Source organism: Channa argus, chromosome 1 (genome assembly GCF_033026475.1).
Source record: "Channa argus isolate prfri chromosome 1, Channa argus male v1.0, whole genome shotgun sequence".
Lineage (NCBI taxonomy): Eukaryota > Metazoa > Chordata > Actinopteri > Anabantiformes > Channidae > Channa > Channa argus.
In genome coordinates this window covers 49,590,758-49,611,719 of record NC_090197.1, presented here as the reverse complement: position 1 = coordinate 49,611,719, position 20,962 = coordinate 49,590,758, and the positions used below count along the sequence as shown (strand labels likewise).

General features: G+C 39.9%; 1 protein-coding gene across 3 annotated transcripts in view; it reads left to right on the top strand.

The window, feature by feature from the left end:
* The window catches only part of thada (THADA armadillo repeat containing), an 87,416-nt gene that overhangs the window by 50,434 nt on the left and 16,020 nt on the right, over positions 1-20,962 (top strand). For all 3 annotated transcript variants that reach the window (XM_067529360.1, XM_067529379.1, XM_067529367.1), the window contains 3 exons: positions 5,920-6,023; positions 9,977-10,059; positions 17,184-17,554. In XM_067529360.1, the coding sequence (XP_067385461.1) occupies positions 5,920-6,023; positions 9,977-10,059; positions 17,184-17,554 (558 nt within the window). The remainder of the gene's footprint in view (positions 1-5,919; positions 6,024-9,976; positions 10,060-17,183; positions 17,555-20,962) is intronic.

Genomic DNA, 20,962 nt, shown 5'->3' with positions numbered 1-20,962 from the left:
CAGTTAAGAGGTTTCGAACTCACAAGAATATCGTTCCATCCAGTCCCACACGTAACCTCTCACTAATTTTGCACTTCTTTTGTCATTTTACATGTCTGAACTTTTGCATATGTCCATTTTACAGCACACACAGATAATTTTACATAGTTTTTACATTATAACATTTTTTTTATTTTATTTTTTTATGTTATAATTTGGATTAGATTCAAAATTCATCTTCGGTCCTGAGGACAAATTGACCCTCTGACTGATTGACCCTCAGTAAACATGGTGAAGATGCTTAAAGGCTCTAAAGTGTGCCCACATTTTACCATAGACAGTGAAACCACATCAAAATGGAGTTTTTCTAAGAAGATGCTTACAATAAAGATGTGGACTATGAATGTTAAATGGTCTGCACTTTTCTACCTATTGGAACTCTAAGCACTTTACACTGCTTCTTATTCACCCATTCACACTCACAATCACACACACACTCATACACCGGTGAGGGAGCTGCTATGCAGCTGCCCAACACTCACCGGGAGCAACTAAGTTGGGGTTCAGTGTCTTGCTCAAGGACACTTCAACATTTGACTGGAGGAGCTGGGGGTTATTTTCTTAAAGATGTAACTATTCTTCATTATGTAAAAGTTGGAATTTGTGGTATTAACCCCACATCCTCTACCAGTGCAACAAAGAATTCACCTTTAGTAACGTTAACTGTATCATATATAGAAAACTTTAATGGTCTCATTTAATTGGTATTCAGAGAATTATAAATTAGAATTAATGGCATTTTTGCAGTGCTGTTTTCACTTCAGCTTCCACTGCCATAGCCCCAACACAGCCTTCCAATGAGCCAACACTGTTTGGCTCCACAACAAGGGGGAAAATTAGTAAAAAACTACTTCTTCTAACTAACAGATGTTTTAGGTTCCAAATCACTACCTGAAAATGTATTAGGGGAAAAAAAGATTTCACTCTTGCTAAGCAGATTCTGTCCAATTCAGTCGACCCCATCCCAACTTATGTTAAGAATTAAAACTAAGTTGAGGCATTTTTTCCTCTAAACAGCCTGACTGAGGCCCTTGTCTTTGATACATCATCTTAAAACACACTGGAATAACTTCAGTCAGTCCAACATCCCCTAAAACTCTGTTGATAAAACCAGAACTTAGGTTAACAACAGACAGACCGGCACTAACCCAACTCGACACCAGACTCTGCTCTCAACACATGTCAAGAACAGCCATGGCCCACAATGCCTGGCACAGGGCAGAAGTAATAAAGCTATGGCCTGTGGTGCTTTGAGGAGGGCCAACATTATGGATGTAATCCTCTCTGTATTTCCACAACAGAAGCTAAATGAGAGCAAAACAAAGAGGACAAGGATATCTGAGAATTAGGAGTATCACCATCTCTTTTTCTCTGACAGCAGTTTATTTCCCCAGATCTATTCTTCCCTACCGTTTTCCGATCATCGTTCTTTTTCTAAGGAACAAAGAAGCCATGATGAAAGTTGGAACTTAACTGCAAGCACACATTGCAACGTACAGCACTTAGTACTTGCTGTGGCAAGCTAGTAGTTCATCTCCACCTTGAAAGTAAACATTTAAGTGGCTCGATAATAACTTTTGCAAGGCATCGGTGGAGGATTTTAGTAAATACTCTGTTTCCTATCACCAACAGCCAATCTAAGGAAATCAGACCCCCAAAGTGTGACGCTAACATATCAATGGCTCAGCAACACACACTGCAACAAAAGTCAAATAAGTGAAATAAATAAGGCAGAGAAACTAACCTTTTTTTTTTCTTTTTTTTTTCAAAAGACTTCTAAAAACATTTAAGCAGTGATTTCAGAATTGCCATTCTCGCAGGATTGGCTCAACTGCACAGATGGATGAGGATTTTACTGTCCAGCTACTCATTCTAAAAGTTTACTTGCAATTGGACTCCGTATGAGCGAGTGCTAAAATGTAAGTACTTGCACTGAGTCTGTTAAAAAGTGGGTTCGGAACATCCGTACACAATATAATGCACTTCAGTCTTTGCTTTGAGTTGAGAATTGCCATAAATCCAATCAGAACTTTAGGAATCAGAAGCAGCTGAACTAATGAGTTTGCAAAAATTCCCAAGCATTATCCATGCACATAGTCAACTCGTTGTTAATGGTTCTCTGGACATAATGAATATACCATACAGCTCCCTGGTGGCTTGCTGAGAACCATTGTTCTAACATTTGTCTAAGATGTATTAAAACATTTCTTGCATGTACACATCATTAAATTACTTGGTCATCATGCCCATTTGCATTTACTATTTAGAGTAAGTGAGCACGTTTGTTTCTTTTTATAATTAGCTTTAGCATTTGTGTAACTGCGCACTTACACATTTTGCCTAACCCCTCTCTGGTCCTTTGTGAACAGCGATTTATATGTTTGTTGTGCATGTGTTTCACTGGACCGAAGCAAGAATTGATGTGCAATGGTTTGCGCTATATGTGTGTGTGTGTGTGTGTGTGTGTGTGTCTGTGTGTGTATGCGAGCACACTTTTTGCAGTGTGTGGTCAGTCTGTGGTTGCGGCAGTGGGAGGGACAGCAGGGCAGCCTGATAACAGAGTCTGGAGGGACCTCACATCCACCACCACTATTTTTATCAGGCCCAAAAGAGGAGTAAGGCTTGTTGCAACACACACACACTTGCATACTGAAAAACACAGACAAGCACTTAAATGCCTCATTGAGAACATCGTGTACAAATAGGTTTTGATATTTTTCATTTTTAGCACTGTTGTGGCAATTTTATTTTTTTTCCAACCCGAAGCTCTAAAGGCAGTTTGATCTCTAAAGTAGTCATATAGTATAATGCATATCATGGTATTAAAGCTGCACTGGCCATAATATTTCTAGTAATTATTAAATAATTTGACTTTGAAAGGTGATGGGCAACACATTGGAAACTCATACGACAAAGTCCTGCAGTTCTGGCCTCCTCTGAGCATTCTTCTGTCTCTCATTTCTTTTGGTTTTATAACCCACAACTTGGTGAAATGTCACCATTCTAGCAAACTGTATTTCCAGCAGATGGAGGCAGCTGTTTTCAGAGAAAAATGCTACGATAAACCTGCATAGAGCTCCTGCCCAGCCACAAACACCAGTAAGACATAGGAAGCGCCTTGCTAATGAACATAGTATAAGATACTAATGCTGCTTTAACAATTAGAATTATGAAAATAAAGAAATAAAATGGAGTGATTATAAATGTTTTGTATATAATGAGCAATTTGTCTTCAACCTTTTTATCCAAACTGTTTTCAAGGATGGTTGTCACAAAAAACCAAACAGAAATTTTTACTGAATATTCCTGAAATGTAAAGCAACCTACCAAAAATATGTTAAACTACAAACACTGCAGTCAGATCTTTCAGAGCTCTGGCATAATTGGATACACAGTCTGGATTTGGTGAGAAACACTAAATCTAAACAGAAACTTGGTTTACAATAAAATATCAAACGGCAGCGTAAACATTTTTAAATTGAATTCACTTAAATCATAGTATTTAGGTTAGAAGAAGTGTTGTTGTAGTTTTCATTGAATGCCGGTGGCTTATAATGGTGATAAGAATAAATAAAATAAGGAAAAACACCTGAAAAATGTCACATTTAGGCAAAGTCTTTATTACCAGAACTGATCGTGCACCAGGTGCCAGTGCCTCTGTCTTATCATCTTCCATTGCTTGATCCAATCCCAGCATCTCCTCCCACATGTGGTATAGTTTGTACTCGGCCTCTGGGAGGAGGAACAGGGAGGCTGCATTTTCTATAAATATTCCGGTTTTCTCCATGCCGGGCTGGATTGAGCCGGTTGAGACTCCCATGCAGGGACTTCCCAACCCGGTGGCTGAGGTGTAGCTGGGAAGAGCAGGGTGAGAGAATAAAGACATGGGACTCTGTCTTTGACACTAGAACTACTGCTGGTATTAGGGCTTCTGCTGACAGTTCAGCGAGCTTCAAAGTACAACAAGTCTCAGATCCAACTTGTTTTGGGGTTGAAGTTAAAGGCCAGATCCAATGATGTCTCTCGACCATCAAATCAGAATTTGTATTATTCACCATCCAGGTTTTTTGGTATCTTCCCAACTATCCTAAAATCTGACTGCTTACTTACTGCAGAACTCCACAAATTATTTTGTTTGCATAGTCTTTTTTTTTCGGGGGGGGGGTTGTATTTTGACTCTTTTCTGCCCTCGACAAAAAGTTGTGTGTGTGTGTGTGTGTGTATAGAGTGAGAGGAAAAACTTTTATTTATTTTTTTTAATATTCATTTATTTATTGGTTTTAAGGGTTGCCAACCTCATCCATCAAAGTTGTCCTGCTGGTCACCTAAACATAGGTGATGTCTCAAGTCCGATGTCTCTTATCAAGGGTATTCTAGTCTGGTAACAGTAGTTTATACAAACAAGGTGAAAGGTCACTGCCTGAATCATTGATTCCTCCCTTGTCAAACACATGATGCATGAGAAGATCATTGAATCGGTTGCACAGATGTGTAAACTTTCAGATTGAAGGTTTCCACAGGTGAATCATGACTTGAACCAGTTGAAGCTCACACAGAAACTGGACACACATTCTTGGAAAAGTCATTCACATGGGATTTGTGGAAGTGAATGATAAGCTCAGCAAATATTTAAAGAGACTGCCTCAAGTGTGACTGACTCTTTTGGAGCCTTTTCTTTTTTATTTTGACAGTGGATTCACTTGGAAAGCTTCAATATTTGGTTTGGGAGTGAGCTCCAGCACTGGCTCCTTTGTAGGTGGAAAAGCCCTTAGAGAGTGACAGCGAGCGAAAGAAGCACCCAGGGGTGTGGAAGCTGTTTATGTGAGCAAGTGGGTGTTGCCTGGGCGTGGAGACTGCAGGAGAAGAGAAGGGGCAGGCCAGGACTCAGTGGCCAGGCTTGGTGCTACGTGGTCAGCCTGGTTTTTCCCCACGTTGCCTTCCCTGTACAACGTAATGAATGGCTTCCTACTGGTCTGTGGCCATGGCCCCGGCTTAAAGAGTATACTTACCATAGCCCAGAATACACACCCCAGCCAGCCAGCCAGCCAGCCAGCCAGCCAGCCAGCCAGCCTGCGTCCTGGCCTCTGAACACTCCCAACCACCAGTCCACCTGCTACTGACTGGCTCAATCTCACACAGTCACATCAGCCACAATGAAGAGAATGACTTGATCTTCAGCAAAAAAAAAAAAAGTTTGGATTTTCTTTCCACATAATGTAGTATAGGATTGTGTTGTATTCAATTTGGAGAGATTAATCCAGATGAAGCCTTTGCTCAGGAACATAAGAAACTAAATTAATTAAGACTTTAAACACCTTAATTCTGACAAAAACATGTAGATACAAACTAACCGGGTTCACTAACTTCACTATTGATCTGTCACTATACAGTGTAATTTAGTGATTAATTTTTTCTGCTCAGTCCACAGTTTCCACTTAGACATGTGTATTCAGTCTCACACAAAATTCTTCAGTATTCTCCTTGAGGTGATGATATTTTAAAATAATGCTGAAATAAAAAACCGTGTTAAGCATTGGTAGACTTCATCTCTCAGTTCAAAGCTAACAACACACATGCATTACATGGACTGACTTAACCTGTTCAGGGTTGTAGGGGGTTGGTGCTTGTCTTATCTAATTTTGCGTAAAAGGTGGGGTACACACTGGACATTCACTACAGGTCACTTAGAGTATCTAGTTCATCTGACCCCCAAAGTAAAAAGACCCAGCTGAACCCAAGACTGCTGTTATGTGACCGTGCTATTCAGTTCCCCACCATGCCACCACTACACATACCGGGACAGTTCTCCTGTCCAGGATTTAAGTGTTTTGTTTTTATTCTTCACTTTATCCATGTAATTGTGTATCTGTGTAATTGCAGGTGGTGTTCTTGCTGCGCTCCTATCAGAGCGACTCACACAGACCTCTGCCAGCAGGAAATGGCATTGGCGAAGCTCTCTGTCGGCGCATGTGGCTCGTCTCTCGGTAATCCAAGACATGTACACGCATGCACACACAGATAAGCATTCTTCATTCTTATCCAACTCCCCCACCAGAAAAATAGCTCCTTGTCTCACCATTCATCCCCTCCCTGGCCATGTCCGCTTCACGTCCTGCCCAGGCTTCCATTTCAAAGTGACCGCCTGCTGTCCCATCTGCAGACCTCCCACCCTCCCTCTCCTCCCTCTACCTCTGGTCATCTCACCCAGGATTGAGGTCTCTAGATGGGTCACAGATTACTTTGCCCGCCCCCTCCTGCCTGGCTGAGGTCAGGCCCGGGTCTCCAGTCTCCCCTTTGCTCAAGCCCACAGCAGATAACACAGGGTCATTGGGTTAGCAACACTAGCCCCGCTAGCTCCGCTTGGCTACACTGATGAGCCTTTATTAAGATGACGAGGCGAATTCTTGCTCAGCAGAGCACGCCCACAGTCTGTCTGTTTGATCATGCAGCGTTGCAGAGCCCGGCGCCCAGATCTAAGGACATCACAGGTCAGAGGATCTCTGTTTTTGGAAAAAGAAAACCTCCCCTCTCGTCCAGAACACCACTAATTTGAAGCAGCCTCCTTCCAAAACGATGGAATGCATTGTTCGCCTGGTCTGAGTCAATGTTATGGTTTTGGCCTCACACAGTCTCTGTGTTGTCATTTTGGACTTTAACGTAAGGATGACTGTATACACTCATGTAGCTTGGTGCACTTTACTTTGGCTTTGTGGTGGCACACCAGGCCCCGTACCAACCTAAAGTATGGGGGCTTCTCCAATGGTATCTAATGATTCAGCTTGGAGCCTACTCTCGCAGCTTATTTTATAATGTTGCTTCACATTCTTTTACGCATAAACACACTCAGTCCACTTCACAGGACTCATCCCTACCCAAATCTGTTCTCACTTAAACCAAACACACACACACACACACACACACACACACAATTACGCTGCCCTTACCCCTGTTCCCCATCATATGTCTGGTGTATGTGCATGCACATGTGTGTTTTTAATATCCAAGTGATGAAAATTTTACGTCAGGCTCACACACTGTCTCCCTTGTTCTCACACACACACTTGTGGTTTTTGACAGGGCTGTGGTCATACCCTTGATTTTGAACACACACATAAACTAAACACACACTTTTGCATTGCCCACACATGCTGTTTAACTTACACACACACACACACACACACACAAAACGTAGGCTCATAGAACACATTTATTTTCACTCTAACAGTAATACTGTAATCCTGTTGGGACAGTAGTTCTAAGGACTGTCCACTGGGGAGCTCCCCCCTGGACTATTTACCTTCAGGGTCTTTTTTTTTTTTTCTGTTTGTATTTACACCATTAATAATAACTCTCAAGTGACACAGGCTGTTCAATGCGTGCGTTTAGTTATTCCTATATGGACTTGTGGTGGTTCTGCATACTTTTGTTATTTGAAAAATGTGGTTTCCCATCAAGCAAAAGGCAGTAACACAAGCTATTATCTTCCAATATTAATTATAACTTTAAACCACAACAAAATGTCAACGGTCCTGACATCCATGTTGTGATATCTGGATAATTTTTTTAAATTTTTGCATAAACTGAACACCCCTTCTAAATCATCACTTACCTGAAAATAATATTTTAAAAAACTCACTAAAGCGATAGGATCAAAATTATAATTTGATGAGCCACAGAATAATCTGGGCCCTTAGATGCCAGTCTACTGAAAACATCTGAAACATATGATAAATGATCAAATTCTCTGTTGCTTGCAGCTGCATCAACTTAGGGTTTAACCAATCAGCTTACGTTTGTTTAGGCCGTAGTTCCTATTTGGCTGAGAAAGCACATGCTCTGAAGTAGGAGCTAAAGGGTCGCTCAAAATGTGTGTGCTACACTTCTAAGAACTACAAAAAGTTCATTTAAAAAAGTTTTAAAAGTGCTTTCAGTGTGTAAGCTGAAAGTAAACAGTCTTTAATCCCTAATTGTAGAGCTGGGGGCATCGCATGTGATGGACCCAGATTGTTGGCTTCAAGGATTCACCACTAAACACAAACAAACAAATTCTGGTCCTATTCAACATCTTATCTTGAGAGCTGTTGACCCACTAATAACAGTAACTTTTTGTTGTTTGTCTGCATTCAAATGCTCAAAGACGTTCCACCACGGTCGGTAAGATCGGCTGACCCGCTGCTCCTGAGTGTACCAAAAACTAAACCCACGCTCAGAGGGGGCCGAGCTTTTGCGGTGGTTCCGAAACAAGTTGTCCTGGCACATTAGACAGGCTTCATCCTTGCTTGTTTTTTAAATCCCTTTTTAAAACTTAACTTGTTTTCACTGTCCTTTGACACAGTCTGAGTCTGTTATTTATTGTTATTTGGTTTATTAGTTTTATTGTATAGTTTTTGTGCTGTTTTTATTTCTGTCAATTTTTGGTTTTTTAACCTGTACAGCACTCAGGTCAACCCAGGTGTTTTAAAGTGGTTGACATATAAAGTTACAAGGTTCTTACTTATCATCCTATGAGGACCACATGAACTAAGAGGATCAACAACAGTTTTACTGTTTTTGTTTTTGAATGACTTTATCCTAAATTTAACATAGCTAGTTTTCAAGAGTGTGAAGACTATTGGTAAAATTAGATACACAATACACAACCCCAATTCAAAAAAGTTGGAACGATGTGTAAAGCGTATATAAGAAAAGAATGCAATGATTTGCAAATCTTATCAACCCATATTATATTTAGTAGAACATAAACAACATATCCGATATTGAAACTGAGATATTTTACCATTTCGTGGAAAATATTGGCTCATTTTGAATTTGATGGAAGCAACACATCTCAAAAAAGTTGAAGCAACAAAAGGCTGTAAATGTATTAGGTGCAAATAAAAAAAAACAAATGGAGGCGCATTTGAAAACTAATTAGGTTCATTGGCAACAGGTCAGTAACATGACTGGGTATAAAAGGAGCATTTCAGAGAGACACAGCCTCTCGAATGTAAAGATGGGTAGAGGTTCACCAATCTGCAACACATTTTCAGAAAAAGGTTACTCATTGTAAATAATAGTAAGATATAATCATCAAAAGGTTCAGAGAATTGGTAGGAATCTCTGTGCGCAAGGGACAAGGCCAAAGATCAGAACTTGATGCTCCTGATCTTCACGCCCTCAGGTGGCACTACATTAAAAACAGCTATGATTCTCGACTGGACATCACTGCATGGGCAAATTATTATTTAAATACAAAGAAGCCAATTCTAATTTCACTACCAATCAGTCAAACTTCATTTGTATAGATCCTTTCATGCAGGTTCATGTAATTCAAAGTGCTTTAGAGATGATTGATGTGGTGATAGTGAGAGAAAAATAATTGTTAGCATTAACAACTGTTTAAAACTGATTTTTAAAAACAACTGTAAAAGATAAACATGAAAAACATACTTTTCATACTATGACAAGTTCAAATCAAAATGATGAGAATAGTGATGTGACTAGATAAAACTGTTTTTTATTAGTCAGCATATCTTCTTATTTATATTATTCCTCAAAAATGTGTTTTAAGATGTAGACATGTGGATGTATGTTAGACAAAAAAAACAAACAAAAATAAAAACGAAAGCACGGTGCATGTTAATGGACTGAAGAAAATCTCTCTGTGATCTTAATGAAAAATATATAATTATAACTAGTGGCTTAAGAGTTATATCTTTATTTTCACTTTCACTCACTAAGTGGTTAACCGGGCTCCCTAATAAAAGGGAGATTTCCTTGTAAAATATTCTTAAAATAATTTTTAGTTTAATGCTGGAAGTTCATATAACTTCCAGCATTAAACTAAAAATTATTGTAAAATTATTTTCTGGAGCTTTATGGGCTTGATCAAATGCAAAACTAACCATTCAATGTTCAACCATCAAATAGAAAAACACTTTTTGTTTCTGTTTTTCAGTCAGAATCGCTGTATGGTGACCAGAGCTGCCTTTCTAGATGTGTTGCTGTGCTTGTGCAGCTCGAAGATCAGTCTTCTGGAAGGTGAGCAGTTATTCTAAGGAGCATTTGTCATACAATGTTACGCAGATGATACACAGGTGTCTCTTCCTGTCAACAGTCTCTGAATGTGAGATTAAAAGCTGAATGGCTCAAAAATGTTTTTGCAGTTCAATGCAAGAAAATCTAATATCGTTGTAATTGGCCCCCAGCACATGGCAGAACAGATCCTGCCTTCTACTCGTCCCCTGGTGGAGCACATTCTGCCTGTTGCAAAAAATCTTGGCCCATCAGCAATATTTAAAAAATTTTCACTTGCCTTGGCCAAAAATTTAATAATCATCTCCAGATTGTGCAGAATTCAGCTGCAAGACTTTTAACTAGAACAAGGAGAAGTGTCCACACCACACTTCTACAGTTGCTCCCAAGTATGTTTTAGAATTGGTTTGAGGATGCTGTTGACCTTTGTTGCATCTCCCTAAGCTGTATATCTGACCTCGTATTTCCATATGACCCTGTTCATACAGTAGCTTGAGATCCTGCAGTCCCTGAGGTACAGCTGAAAACTCGGCGATAGAGCATTTGCACTTAGCTCCAGAGCTTCCAAAGCTCTGGAACCTCAAGAAATCTGATCAGGACAATCAGTAACCTTTTTAATTTTTTTCTTTTTTAAACATACTTTTTTCAGAGAGCCTTCCTGATTCTCTTGGATTTTATTTACCTATTTCTGTATTTTTTTTTTATAATTAATTACCAACTATTTCATTTTTATCTAGCCAAGATTTTATTTATTTTTAACTTTATTTGACTTTTGCTGTGTTTTTTAAATTCTGTATTTATTGATGTTTATACCAGGTGATCTGGTATAAACACAGGCGACTGTGGCACAGGAAGGTAGAGCGGTCATCCACCAATCTCGCAGTTGTGGGTCACATGTCGAAGTGTCCTTGAGTAGGACACCGAACCCAAACTTAGTTGCTTACCCATCGGTGTATGAGTGTGAATGGGTGAATAAGAAGCAGTGTAAAGTGCTTTGAGTGCCAATAAGTAGAAAAGCTATATAAGTACATTTACATATGACCTCTGTAAACAGTTTCAGACAGAATAATTTCCTTAACAATTTAAGGTCAGTAATTTGAATAAATAGCGGTTAAGTTTTGAATTTATGAAAAATTACCTTTTTTACAAATATTGTATTTTTTTTTAAGTAAAAATATGTTCTAAGACACATCTTGTTGTTTTACATCAGATAATTGAATGAGAACTGATATATTGACATACTGATTTTGATCATTTTTCCAGACCTCGATATGTTTTTTTTAAGAGCTTAAGCTGAATAGTATGTCACATATTCTAAATGGCAAGCAAATTAAAAAGCTGATTGAATATTTTTCTGTACCCTAAACTCAGAATGTTAGCAGGATTGGACATTTGTCATTTTGTTTGTTTCTTTGAGTGGGTTTGACATTAAAGTAACAGCGTAGCATCTAGAGCTGCAGGTCTGCGGCATCTTGGAAGTGTTTTGTGTTCAGGGACACTACAAATTGTTGGTCACCTGTGTTTCCTTGAAAAATGATTGGCAGATCCACAGCAGCGCTAAACAAATCATACGAAACAAAGTTTATTTGAACTACACTAAGCAGGAAAGCAAGAGAAGCATGCATCTGATGTAACATCACAATGAAATATGTGATGCATGTAATATTTCAGCGTGATGTTGCAGCTGCCGTTCATCTGCTTCACCATAATATTAAGTAATTTGTCACACATGTTGTTTTAGTTGTGGTAACGTACAGCCCTTAAACGGTCGTCCTAAAATCTGTCTGTAGACTATAAATATACTCTATCCAGGAGGTAGACACATTAGTTATAAACTGACAGCAGCAAAAGCCCCGTCATTTTCCTATTTTGAACAGCAGTATGGAGCTTTAGACAGACCTAACAGTGAACATATATATGTGTGCGTGTCGAAATAAATAATTGATACGGAACATTTTCACATATATGTTTCAGCTTCATAGTGAGTGTAAAAGCTGGTCTGCTTCGGGAAAATGATCTTGTCTTTTGCTGATGACGGCCAGTTGCTGGCCGAGAAAACACCAAATGTGTTCCCTCCATTTGCTGTGAATTTGACTTGAAATACTTGTTCTCGCCTGAACAGGCAACCACGCACACTGTTTGCTGTAGAGGTTGTCCGCTGCGCTCTCCATTTAGACTGATTGTTGACAGAAGTCAGCTTTATTTCTGGGGCACATCAGAGAAACCCCACCCCACCTGTGTTTGTGTGTGTGTGTGTGTGTGTGTGTGTGTGTATGCATTCTGTCCTGTGTACGTGATGTGGCTCCTGCACATGTGTGCAGATTGGCGGGGTCTCCACAGTGGAGGAATGTGAAACCAAATGCGAGCGATCTCTGACAGATGGTGGGGTTGTGCCTATGACCCATTTTATGGAGTAGTGCTGTACAGAGGGGGGAGGCAATTATGTTTCTAGTCGGGCCATGTGCTGAACACATGTTCGCCTTGACACTGGAAATACCAAAGATTTCTCCAAACAAGCCTGTAGAACGAGGACTCAGCCTGGCCCGACTTGGCTCTGTTTCTTACATAACTAAATAAGCACCCTGCAGCTCGCACATCTCTAATGCTTGTCTGTTATTATCATAAGTCTGTCTTTGGTTTCGTTTCTCACCCTCTCTCTCCCGTTAAACCCCTCGGCTGGTCTGTCTTTCTTTTCCTCCATTCTTCTACAACTCTTTTCTAATCCCCCACTCTTTATCTGTTGTGTAATTGCAAGTTTGCAGACTAATCAGATGTTGAGTTAAAAAGCCACAGGTTGAGCGCGTTCATATGAAAGCAGCATGCTCTTAAGAATTCTTGGCACAATGGCTAAAAGAGGTAAACAGTCGTCCGTTTCAATATTAATACTTTTTTTTTTATGCATTAAAAAAAAGAACGTTGCATTTAACAGCCAGTTCTTCTCAGCTCTGAACACAGGCCTGTGTTAGTGTGTGTGAGTGAGAGAGAGAGAGAGAGAGAGAGAGAGAGAGAGAGCGCAAGGACATTTCTCTGCCACAGCCCTTTGATTCATGCAGAGTCATAAAAACAGCCCCCTTGTCTTGTTTCTCTCTCTGCCCTCTGTTCCTCTGCAGCAATGCCAGTAAAATGGGAAGAAGTAGAGGAAGAGACTCACACACACACACACACAGAGTGGAAAATCCAGCCTTTGAAGCATTAGTGTATTTTCAGTGTTTCCCAGTAGCTGATGATGATGGTAAAATATAATGCGAACAGTTAATGTTCTTCTGAGACTATGAGATCAGCTTCTGTTCATTTCAGTCTTCAGTTTTAGTTATGCCTTTTCTGTGGATACAGCGATACTGTAACTTCAATACCTTAAAAAAAGTATGGATGTTGAATACCATTTGTTTCACTTTTAGGTATTTTAGTTGAGGATAAGTTAACCATGTACCCGTGTGGTGTGAAGAATAATGTACTGCTCATGAACAGTCAACACTAAACCATATGAACTTATATAATAGGCTAAATTATTTTTCAGAGCAATCAGGGTATTTAAAGGGTGGGACCCCCGTAAATTGTAAATCTCCATCAGCACTCTCACAATTTCAGACCCACACACACAGAGTGTCTGGGGTTTGTTTTTCACAGTTTGGGTAATGATGGTGGAAGCTGATGGGAAATCCAGCTGTGTGCTTGCATGTGCAAGTGTCTAGTTGAGCTTGTAGCTTAATGCACCAAAGCGTCTTTGCTGCCGGTGGACTTTAAACCGAGCTAATGGAGAACAAAAATCAAGGTATTAAAATGTCCGTGTTGTTGGACTTGATTAAGCAGTTGAGCCACTGTTACACACCGCAGATCAAATGCGGTTGGTTATCTACAGTATCTTCATTTAAACCACTAAATATATGTTTATTTCAGCCAAATATTTAAATATTTATTATAACTTGTGCTGTGAAACATTTCACATTTAGCACAGCTCCTTTCTTCTACTCACGGACAGAGAGATTACAGAGAACCTCCAAAGCCTCTTCAAAACGTGACCAACCATGTAATTTGAATCTACATTTCCCACATTTCCCATTTGCTTTTATATGGAACATTAAACATATTCATTTGTCTGCACATTTACCTGCTTAATGTTTACTTTGGCAGTTTTGATCAGAAGATCACATTATGAGCAAAGACAGCTCGAGCTCATATAGCTACCAAGGAACTTTAGATACTAACATTAGCCAAAATCTTTTTTTATGATGTCAACTAACTGGCTAACATAACTTAATTTGGTACATAGCACTTACTATGTAAGTTCAGTTAGTTTGCTCTAATTTCTGTCAGATAACAGTATTAATATCCCGCAAAAAACTAACAAATAAGATGTAATATTTCTTTTTTCTTTCTTTTTTTTTTTCTTTTTTTGAGGATTTGCTTGTATTTTGCTGTTTGACTTAACGTAATTTGTTCATATGGTTACAATCAACCTGAGCCACTGTTGACAGAAACTGTTGGTTGTCAGGGTCATTCTTCTTGCCAGCTTATCTTTTCATCTCAAGCCTCAGTTTTGTTTGTTTGTGTGTTGTTGTTTGTGTGTGTGTTTGTTTGTTTGTTTACATTATTTGTGATGTGTTGCCTAAACGCCACTACACTGAATTGGCTTAAAGCACTTGGGCACTGTGTCTAAGTCTTTCCATGGAAGTGAGAGCCCTTCATTTCCTTCCAGCCTTCATCACCTTAAAAGCCAAGCTGTGGGCTTGTATTTGAGCCCAGTGGTGGGTTAAATTAAATGTCGGTTTAAGGATACTGACAATGACGGTGCCGAATCTGTCAAAATAAAATCATGTCCCACTACTCTTCTCCAGTTTGACAGCTTTAAGGCCTGATGTCCAGGAAAGCTTAATAAACTGGAGACCTGTAGTATGATATGTTTTAATTGTGATAGCTTTGTCTTGTGAGCCACAGTATTCTGCACTTTGCTGTTCTCAAAAGAAACAAAACTGGACACAGTCACAGTACTGTCATTCTAAAGTATAGGTACCATTTGTGCTCTTGCTTTAGCATATTTAGCTAATTGGCTTTAAACTGAATGGAATAGCAGTATTTTCTTACAAACTCAAAAGTTGAGGTCTCATGGTTTGTGCATAAATTTGTATTTGTATTAGGATTAGTATTTGTATGGATTTTTTTTTTTTTTATGGGTTTTCTTTTGGTGGGGGGCAACAATGCCTTCCCTCGAAACCATAGCGTGGCTGTTTATAGAAGTCTAAATCTTTGTGGTTCACTAAAACAGTGTTTAATAACCAAACAGTTTTAAAGCTTTTCTTTATTGTATTCCACTGAGCCAGGCCTCATCCCAGCGTAGCCTTAAATATCCAATAATGATTATGACCTGGACACATTCCTGCTGCAGGTTTGCAAGTGACACAAATGTCATAAACACAGCTGTGGGGGAACAATGGCTATTTATGATCAGACATGAAAAATTACACTGAAGTGGCCTTCACCGGAATTCCTTCCATTTGCTGAGAGAAAGCATCATCACGAAGCCCCCCCGTGCAAATTTTTATTAAAGATAATATTTCAAAGCAGCCCTGACTAATGACGTTTGAGTTATTTCCTGTAGAAATTCGGTATTAATCAGAACCATGGGCACAGTTGAATGCATCAGTCTTCGACAAGCTAAAAGCACCGTGCTTGTGTAACACTTTCTCACACTCACACACCCTGTTCCCTTGTGACAGACAACCATTTTCTCTCTGACACGCTTTCATTTTACTTCAGTCAGCCTCCCCTCTCTTTCCTTCCTTCATCATCTGTGTCATTTCTGCTTGCCTGCCCCCCATTATAACCATTAGGCTATGCTCATTTGGCCCTGGAGCCCCCCTATTGAGGATCAGGTTCCATAGTAACCTGCTCCATCTCCACAGTAACCTGGCCCATCTATGCAGGAATGCAGCTTTTCCCGCTCTTTTGTCAAGCCACATTTTGAAGGGCGCTGCAGGGGTAGCTTGAGTTGCACTGTTTTTAAAAGCATTTTTGTGTGTGTGTGTGTGCGTGCGTGTGTGTGTTAAACTAATTGAGTTGGCTGTCAAAGCGAGGTCTGTGTGGTGTCTTGGAGCAAACCTGTAGGGAGGAGCACAGCTTCAGCATGGCATTACATTACTCTACAGTTGCCCTGGCTCTGGATTATACTTAGATTTCAGAGGGTGTGTGTGTGTGTGTGTGTGTGTGTGTGTGTGTGTGTTTATTTGTGTGTCCATTGCTCCTCAAGGGTGTATGTTCACAGGTGGCTGGTCTGGCACAGCCACGGTCATTTCCAAACAGACACTGACACAGCCTTTCCTATAAAAGTCAAAATAGAAAGGAACAGAAGTCACTGGCTTCTTGAGTCAGGCCTGTTGTCTGCATCTGTTCACTTCACAAAAGACTGTGTCTGTGTGTGTGTGTGTGTTTGTCCTGTAGTGAGGTTAGATTCATCTGAAGATAACATACTACTGGGAATTACTGTTGTGATGACACGGTCTAACTTGACTTTATGTACCTAATGAACTCATATCGGCGTAATATCTTTTATTGACTTAAATATGAAACAAATAAAACTCCTGAGCAAAACCCCTGTGTTAGGTTTAATACAAATCTAAAAATCTGTCACTATCACTCACTGATCCTGTTTTTTTTCTCCACTGCTGATGTAAATAAATAAAATGCTACAAATCAGTCAGGATTCCAACGTGCTGTCAAGTCCCGTACGGGTGAAACAATGGTGTCATAAAAACAGAACCTGCTTTAATAGGGATCCAAACATTACTTGGATATTGTACATTAAAGGAAATAGTGTAGCTAAAGCCACGGAATGTGTAACATTTGGGGTCACAGCTCATCTGTTAAAATAATGGCATTCACAGTACTCAGCTGCACACACTAATAATTAAAAAGAAAAAAAAGAACGAACGCAGAACAAGAAAGAACATTTATAAATAATAATTACAGTATTTTTCTTCTTTTCTGCTGTAAAACAAGGAGAAATCTGAGTATTAAATTAACATGTTTAATGGGATTACTATCAGAAATAACCATGTTTAAATGTTCAGGACAAACATTTTTAAATTTTAAAAGACATTTTCATTTGATCATTTAACAATTTGTGTCTTTGTCAGATTCAGAGGTGGCTAAGCTCCGTCAGAAGACTCTGTCTGTCCTGATGGCCTCAGACCTGGTCGTCCCAAACAGTTCTGCCACCTTTGGGCCTGGCAGCACCCACTGCCTGCTCAGCCTGGCCAAGGTGGCCCTCAGTGCTAGTGTGGAGATCCCTCAACTCTGGGGGGGCCCCCACTTGACAACCCAGTTGCTCCAGTGCCTACTGCAGTGCCCACAGTATGAGGTGAGGGTGGTGGCAGTGCAAGGGGTTCTGAAGAGGCTGCTTGAGGAGAAAGTAGAGAAAAGGAGACCTCAGTGGCTGGATGAGACCACCCTCTCTAACCTGACCAGCCAGGCTCTTCATGAGAAACACCCTCAGTGTCTGGCCAAGGTGGGAACACACACACACATACACAAGAAAAACACTATAGGAGGTGCATTTGTTTGTTAGAGAGCAAAGTATGTGTCTGATTGTTATAGATGGTGGTTTATACTGTACATGATAATAGGTTTTTCTCAGTGTCAGTCTGTAAAACTGAAGACATAAAGTTCTCAATGTTCTCTCAGCATTTTATTTACCACATTTTCTCTGAACCATAGCGATATTTGCTGCAAATTGGTAAAATGTCCAAATTCATCTGGCAGAGGCTTTGCGTGAGAGGCTAATCGGCCGCATCAGGACATGCCAAGCACACTGGCAATGAGCTGACTCACTCGTTTTGTCACTCACTTATATACACTGATGAGAGGTTTGGTAGGCTCTCACTCTTAACAGGTTTTGGAAGGGTAAATGTGGCCTACTTCCTCTTTGGGGACAGAAAGTTGTATTTCAGCCTGTTCATAAAGTGAGGACAGGCAGCCAGCAGCCTTGCTCTGTCCTGCTCTGTCTCCTGTCATTAACAGTCTTCAAGAGGTGACTGCTCCAGACTGGTGTGTGTTTGAATTGTGCTGTTTTTTTTGTTTTTTTTTAACCTTTTTTTTTTTTCCGTTTGGGGGGTGTATGTGTGCATTCTTTGCCAGTCACTGCTTTACAGGCCAAGCCATTAATGTTTAAAGTGTCTGCCCCATTAAGTGGAGCCTCCAATAAGCCAAGGACACGCCAACTCAACGGGCTAGTTGCCATAGCACGTTTACTGAAGCATTCTGGGAGATGAGCAGTTTGGCCAAGGCAGTAATGATGCTCTGCTATTCTAGCTGCTGATGATTGTTCCAATCGTCCATCTTCCGTCCTTATTCAAGACATAAAGGTCACTTAAGGTCCTATTAAATCTAGAAGCAATCCATCAAGATTCCCAAAGTAGTTGAAGTCGACATCAAAGATCTAGCAGTGACTAAAAAACATTTCTTTTGTCTGGGCCAAAAAGTGGCACGTGAAGACACTGCAAAGATTACTGTACATGAGGTGAAATAACTCTTCATACCAACAGGTGGCAGTAGTCTGTAAAAGTCATTCAGAAGCACGGCAGGGCAGTGAGTATACAAACTGTAAAAAATCAGAATTAGCCTACGTTTTTAAACCACACTCTCTCACCACAGACAGTTTATAGTTACTCACCAGACAGTGAGATGTGCACAAATTCTGTGGGGGAAGTGATTTTCTAACCTTTAATGACACTGAGCTAAAGATACATTTTTTTTGACAAAAGTTTAATAGTTTTTGTGGCAGATGAGATCACTCAATTAAATTATTGTCCTGAACACTGAGCAGGATGCTTATGGGAGCCAAATGACAAAACATATTACTAAAGCTTTTGATAATTATCTGCTGTCTGAAACTACAAACTCAATTACTATAATTCGCACTTTGTGGCTTTTAATATCACTAAACAGTGAAATGATACACTCCCCTAAAAGTAATCAGGGGGCTTCGTGAATGACTAATGTTATGTATTGAGTGTTTTTAGTCATAAGTTTACTTTCATCCCAGTTACTAGCAGTGATTGGAGAATGTTTGAAGAAGACAGGCCTAGTCTGTAAAAAATTACTGTATCTTTTTTTGTTCTGACTTACTACCAACTGTTTATGGAACTTGAAGAGCAACTGATGTCTTATGTGAATTTGGCTTTTTTTTTTTCTGTTCTTTTAACATGATTTTGGGGTCTTTTTTTTTATTTTTTATTTTAAATAAAGGTCAGTTGGTGAAAAGTAATTGGTCAGCACTGTTCTGGTCGGTTTTTCTTTTATGGTTTGACTTGCTGCCTCTGACATCATCAAATACAAGTGCAAAGCAGCAACACATTGAAAGTGTCAGGGCTAAAAAAGAATAAGAGCAGACAGCACCACGGTGCAAGCTGCCTAGATTTGAACTTTTATATGTCTGTTCATGCAGGGTGGGCATCACTGTTTATTTTGCAAGTCACAGCTATGAAAGGCTGTACGCGTTTACGCCTGAGTTGGCATGTTTTCCTGTGACTGTGTATATTTGAGCATGTGGGCAGTCCAGTGTGTTGCAAGACAGAAGCTCATTAAAACAGGTTGTAAAAGCAGCTGAGATGGTCAGACCAGCTGCACTGGGGCTAGGGCACATAGATGAGTTGCTGGGAACAGTGAAACAGTTGTAATAACAGAAATGAAGAAATGATACTGCAAAAAAAAAAAAAACATACTGTTGAAAATAAAGGGGGACGTTTTTGCAAATGTAGAACAGCAGTTGGAAAACAAATGACAATGGCGCGGCATTACAGGCCCATATGATTGATAGGACTGATTGAAGTTTATTAGTTATTTAAAAGAACCACCGGATTCTAACAGTGCATTAGAAAGTTGGTTTTGTTTTTTTGTTTTCTTCAGTCATTGTTGACAATTCCCAGTGGGTCTAAACCAAATTACATTATTTTACAGTCCAGTATTTATATCATAAAATGTACATTTAAATTGTTTAGTGACCCTTTAAAGTTGTTTATTAATAAGTGTAGCAATGAACTAAAAGGTTAAATGAGAACAGCTCCTGTAATCCTGCCTGATTAGCTTAGCAGTACATGATTGAATCACCTTATTCTGTTTGATAGATCTATCAGAACACTGTCACTATCAGTGAGATGGGAGATCTACCTTGCTACCTTGTCTTTTTACTGCTCGCATTTACAAGTATACAGTGTGACACACAAACACACAGTTTACACACAGACACTGCATGTGCCCACTCACCCTGCTCTCCACCCACAGCGATCCTTCAAAGCCAGCTTTACTTTAAAGCTCTAATATCGGGTTAGAAAGAAATAATAATCATTGAGATATGCAGGAGGAATGTCAACATGTGCTCGCAGCTGGATGTTTTTTTTTTCTTTAACAGGGGTCTCATGCCATGGAAAAGCAAGTCCTTTTGCTCCTCTGGCTTGGTCAGTTGCCTCCCTCTCTGGAGCAGGGACCAGGCAAGGAGACAGCTTGGGAAGGATAGGGACGCAGTAGGGAGGGATGGCTGTGAAAACCATGACTAGGATGTTAAGCTTAATGATTCAAGGATTGTGTTACTTTGCATTGAGGGATAGATTGAAACAATGAATTACATGTTTTGTTTTGTGCACACGTGTACTCATCAGCATCCATAGACATGCATATATGTATGTGTTGTGTGACAGTGAGAGTAAGGCAGCTGTGTACCCCGTGGTTAGGGTGTGTGTAGGGAGGATCTGACCGGTGTGGTAAAAATACCCATGGGGCAACTTGCCAGCTGTTCTGCAGAGAGGACACCAAAGCTGTGTTGATGGATGGCATTGAGCAACTTTCCTTAGCAGTAGCCCTATAACTGTGCGTGTGTGCGTGTGCATGTGTGTGTCTGAGAGCGAGAGTTGAAGGTTAA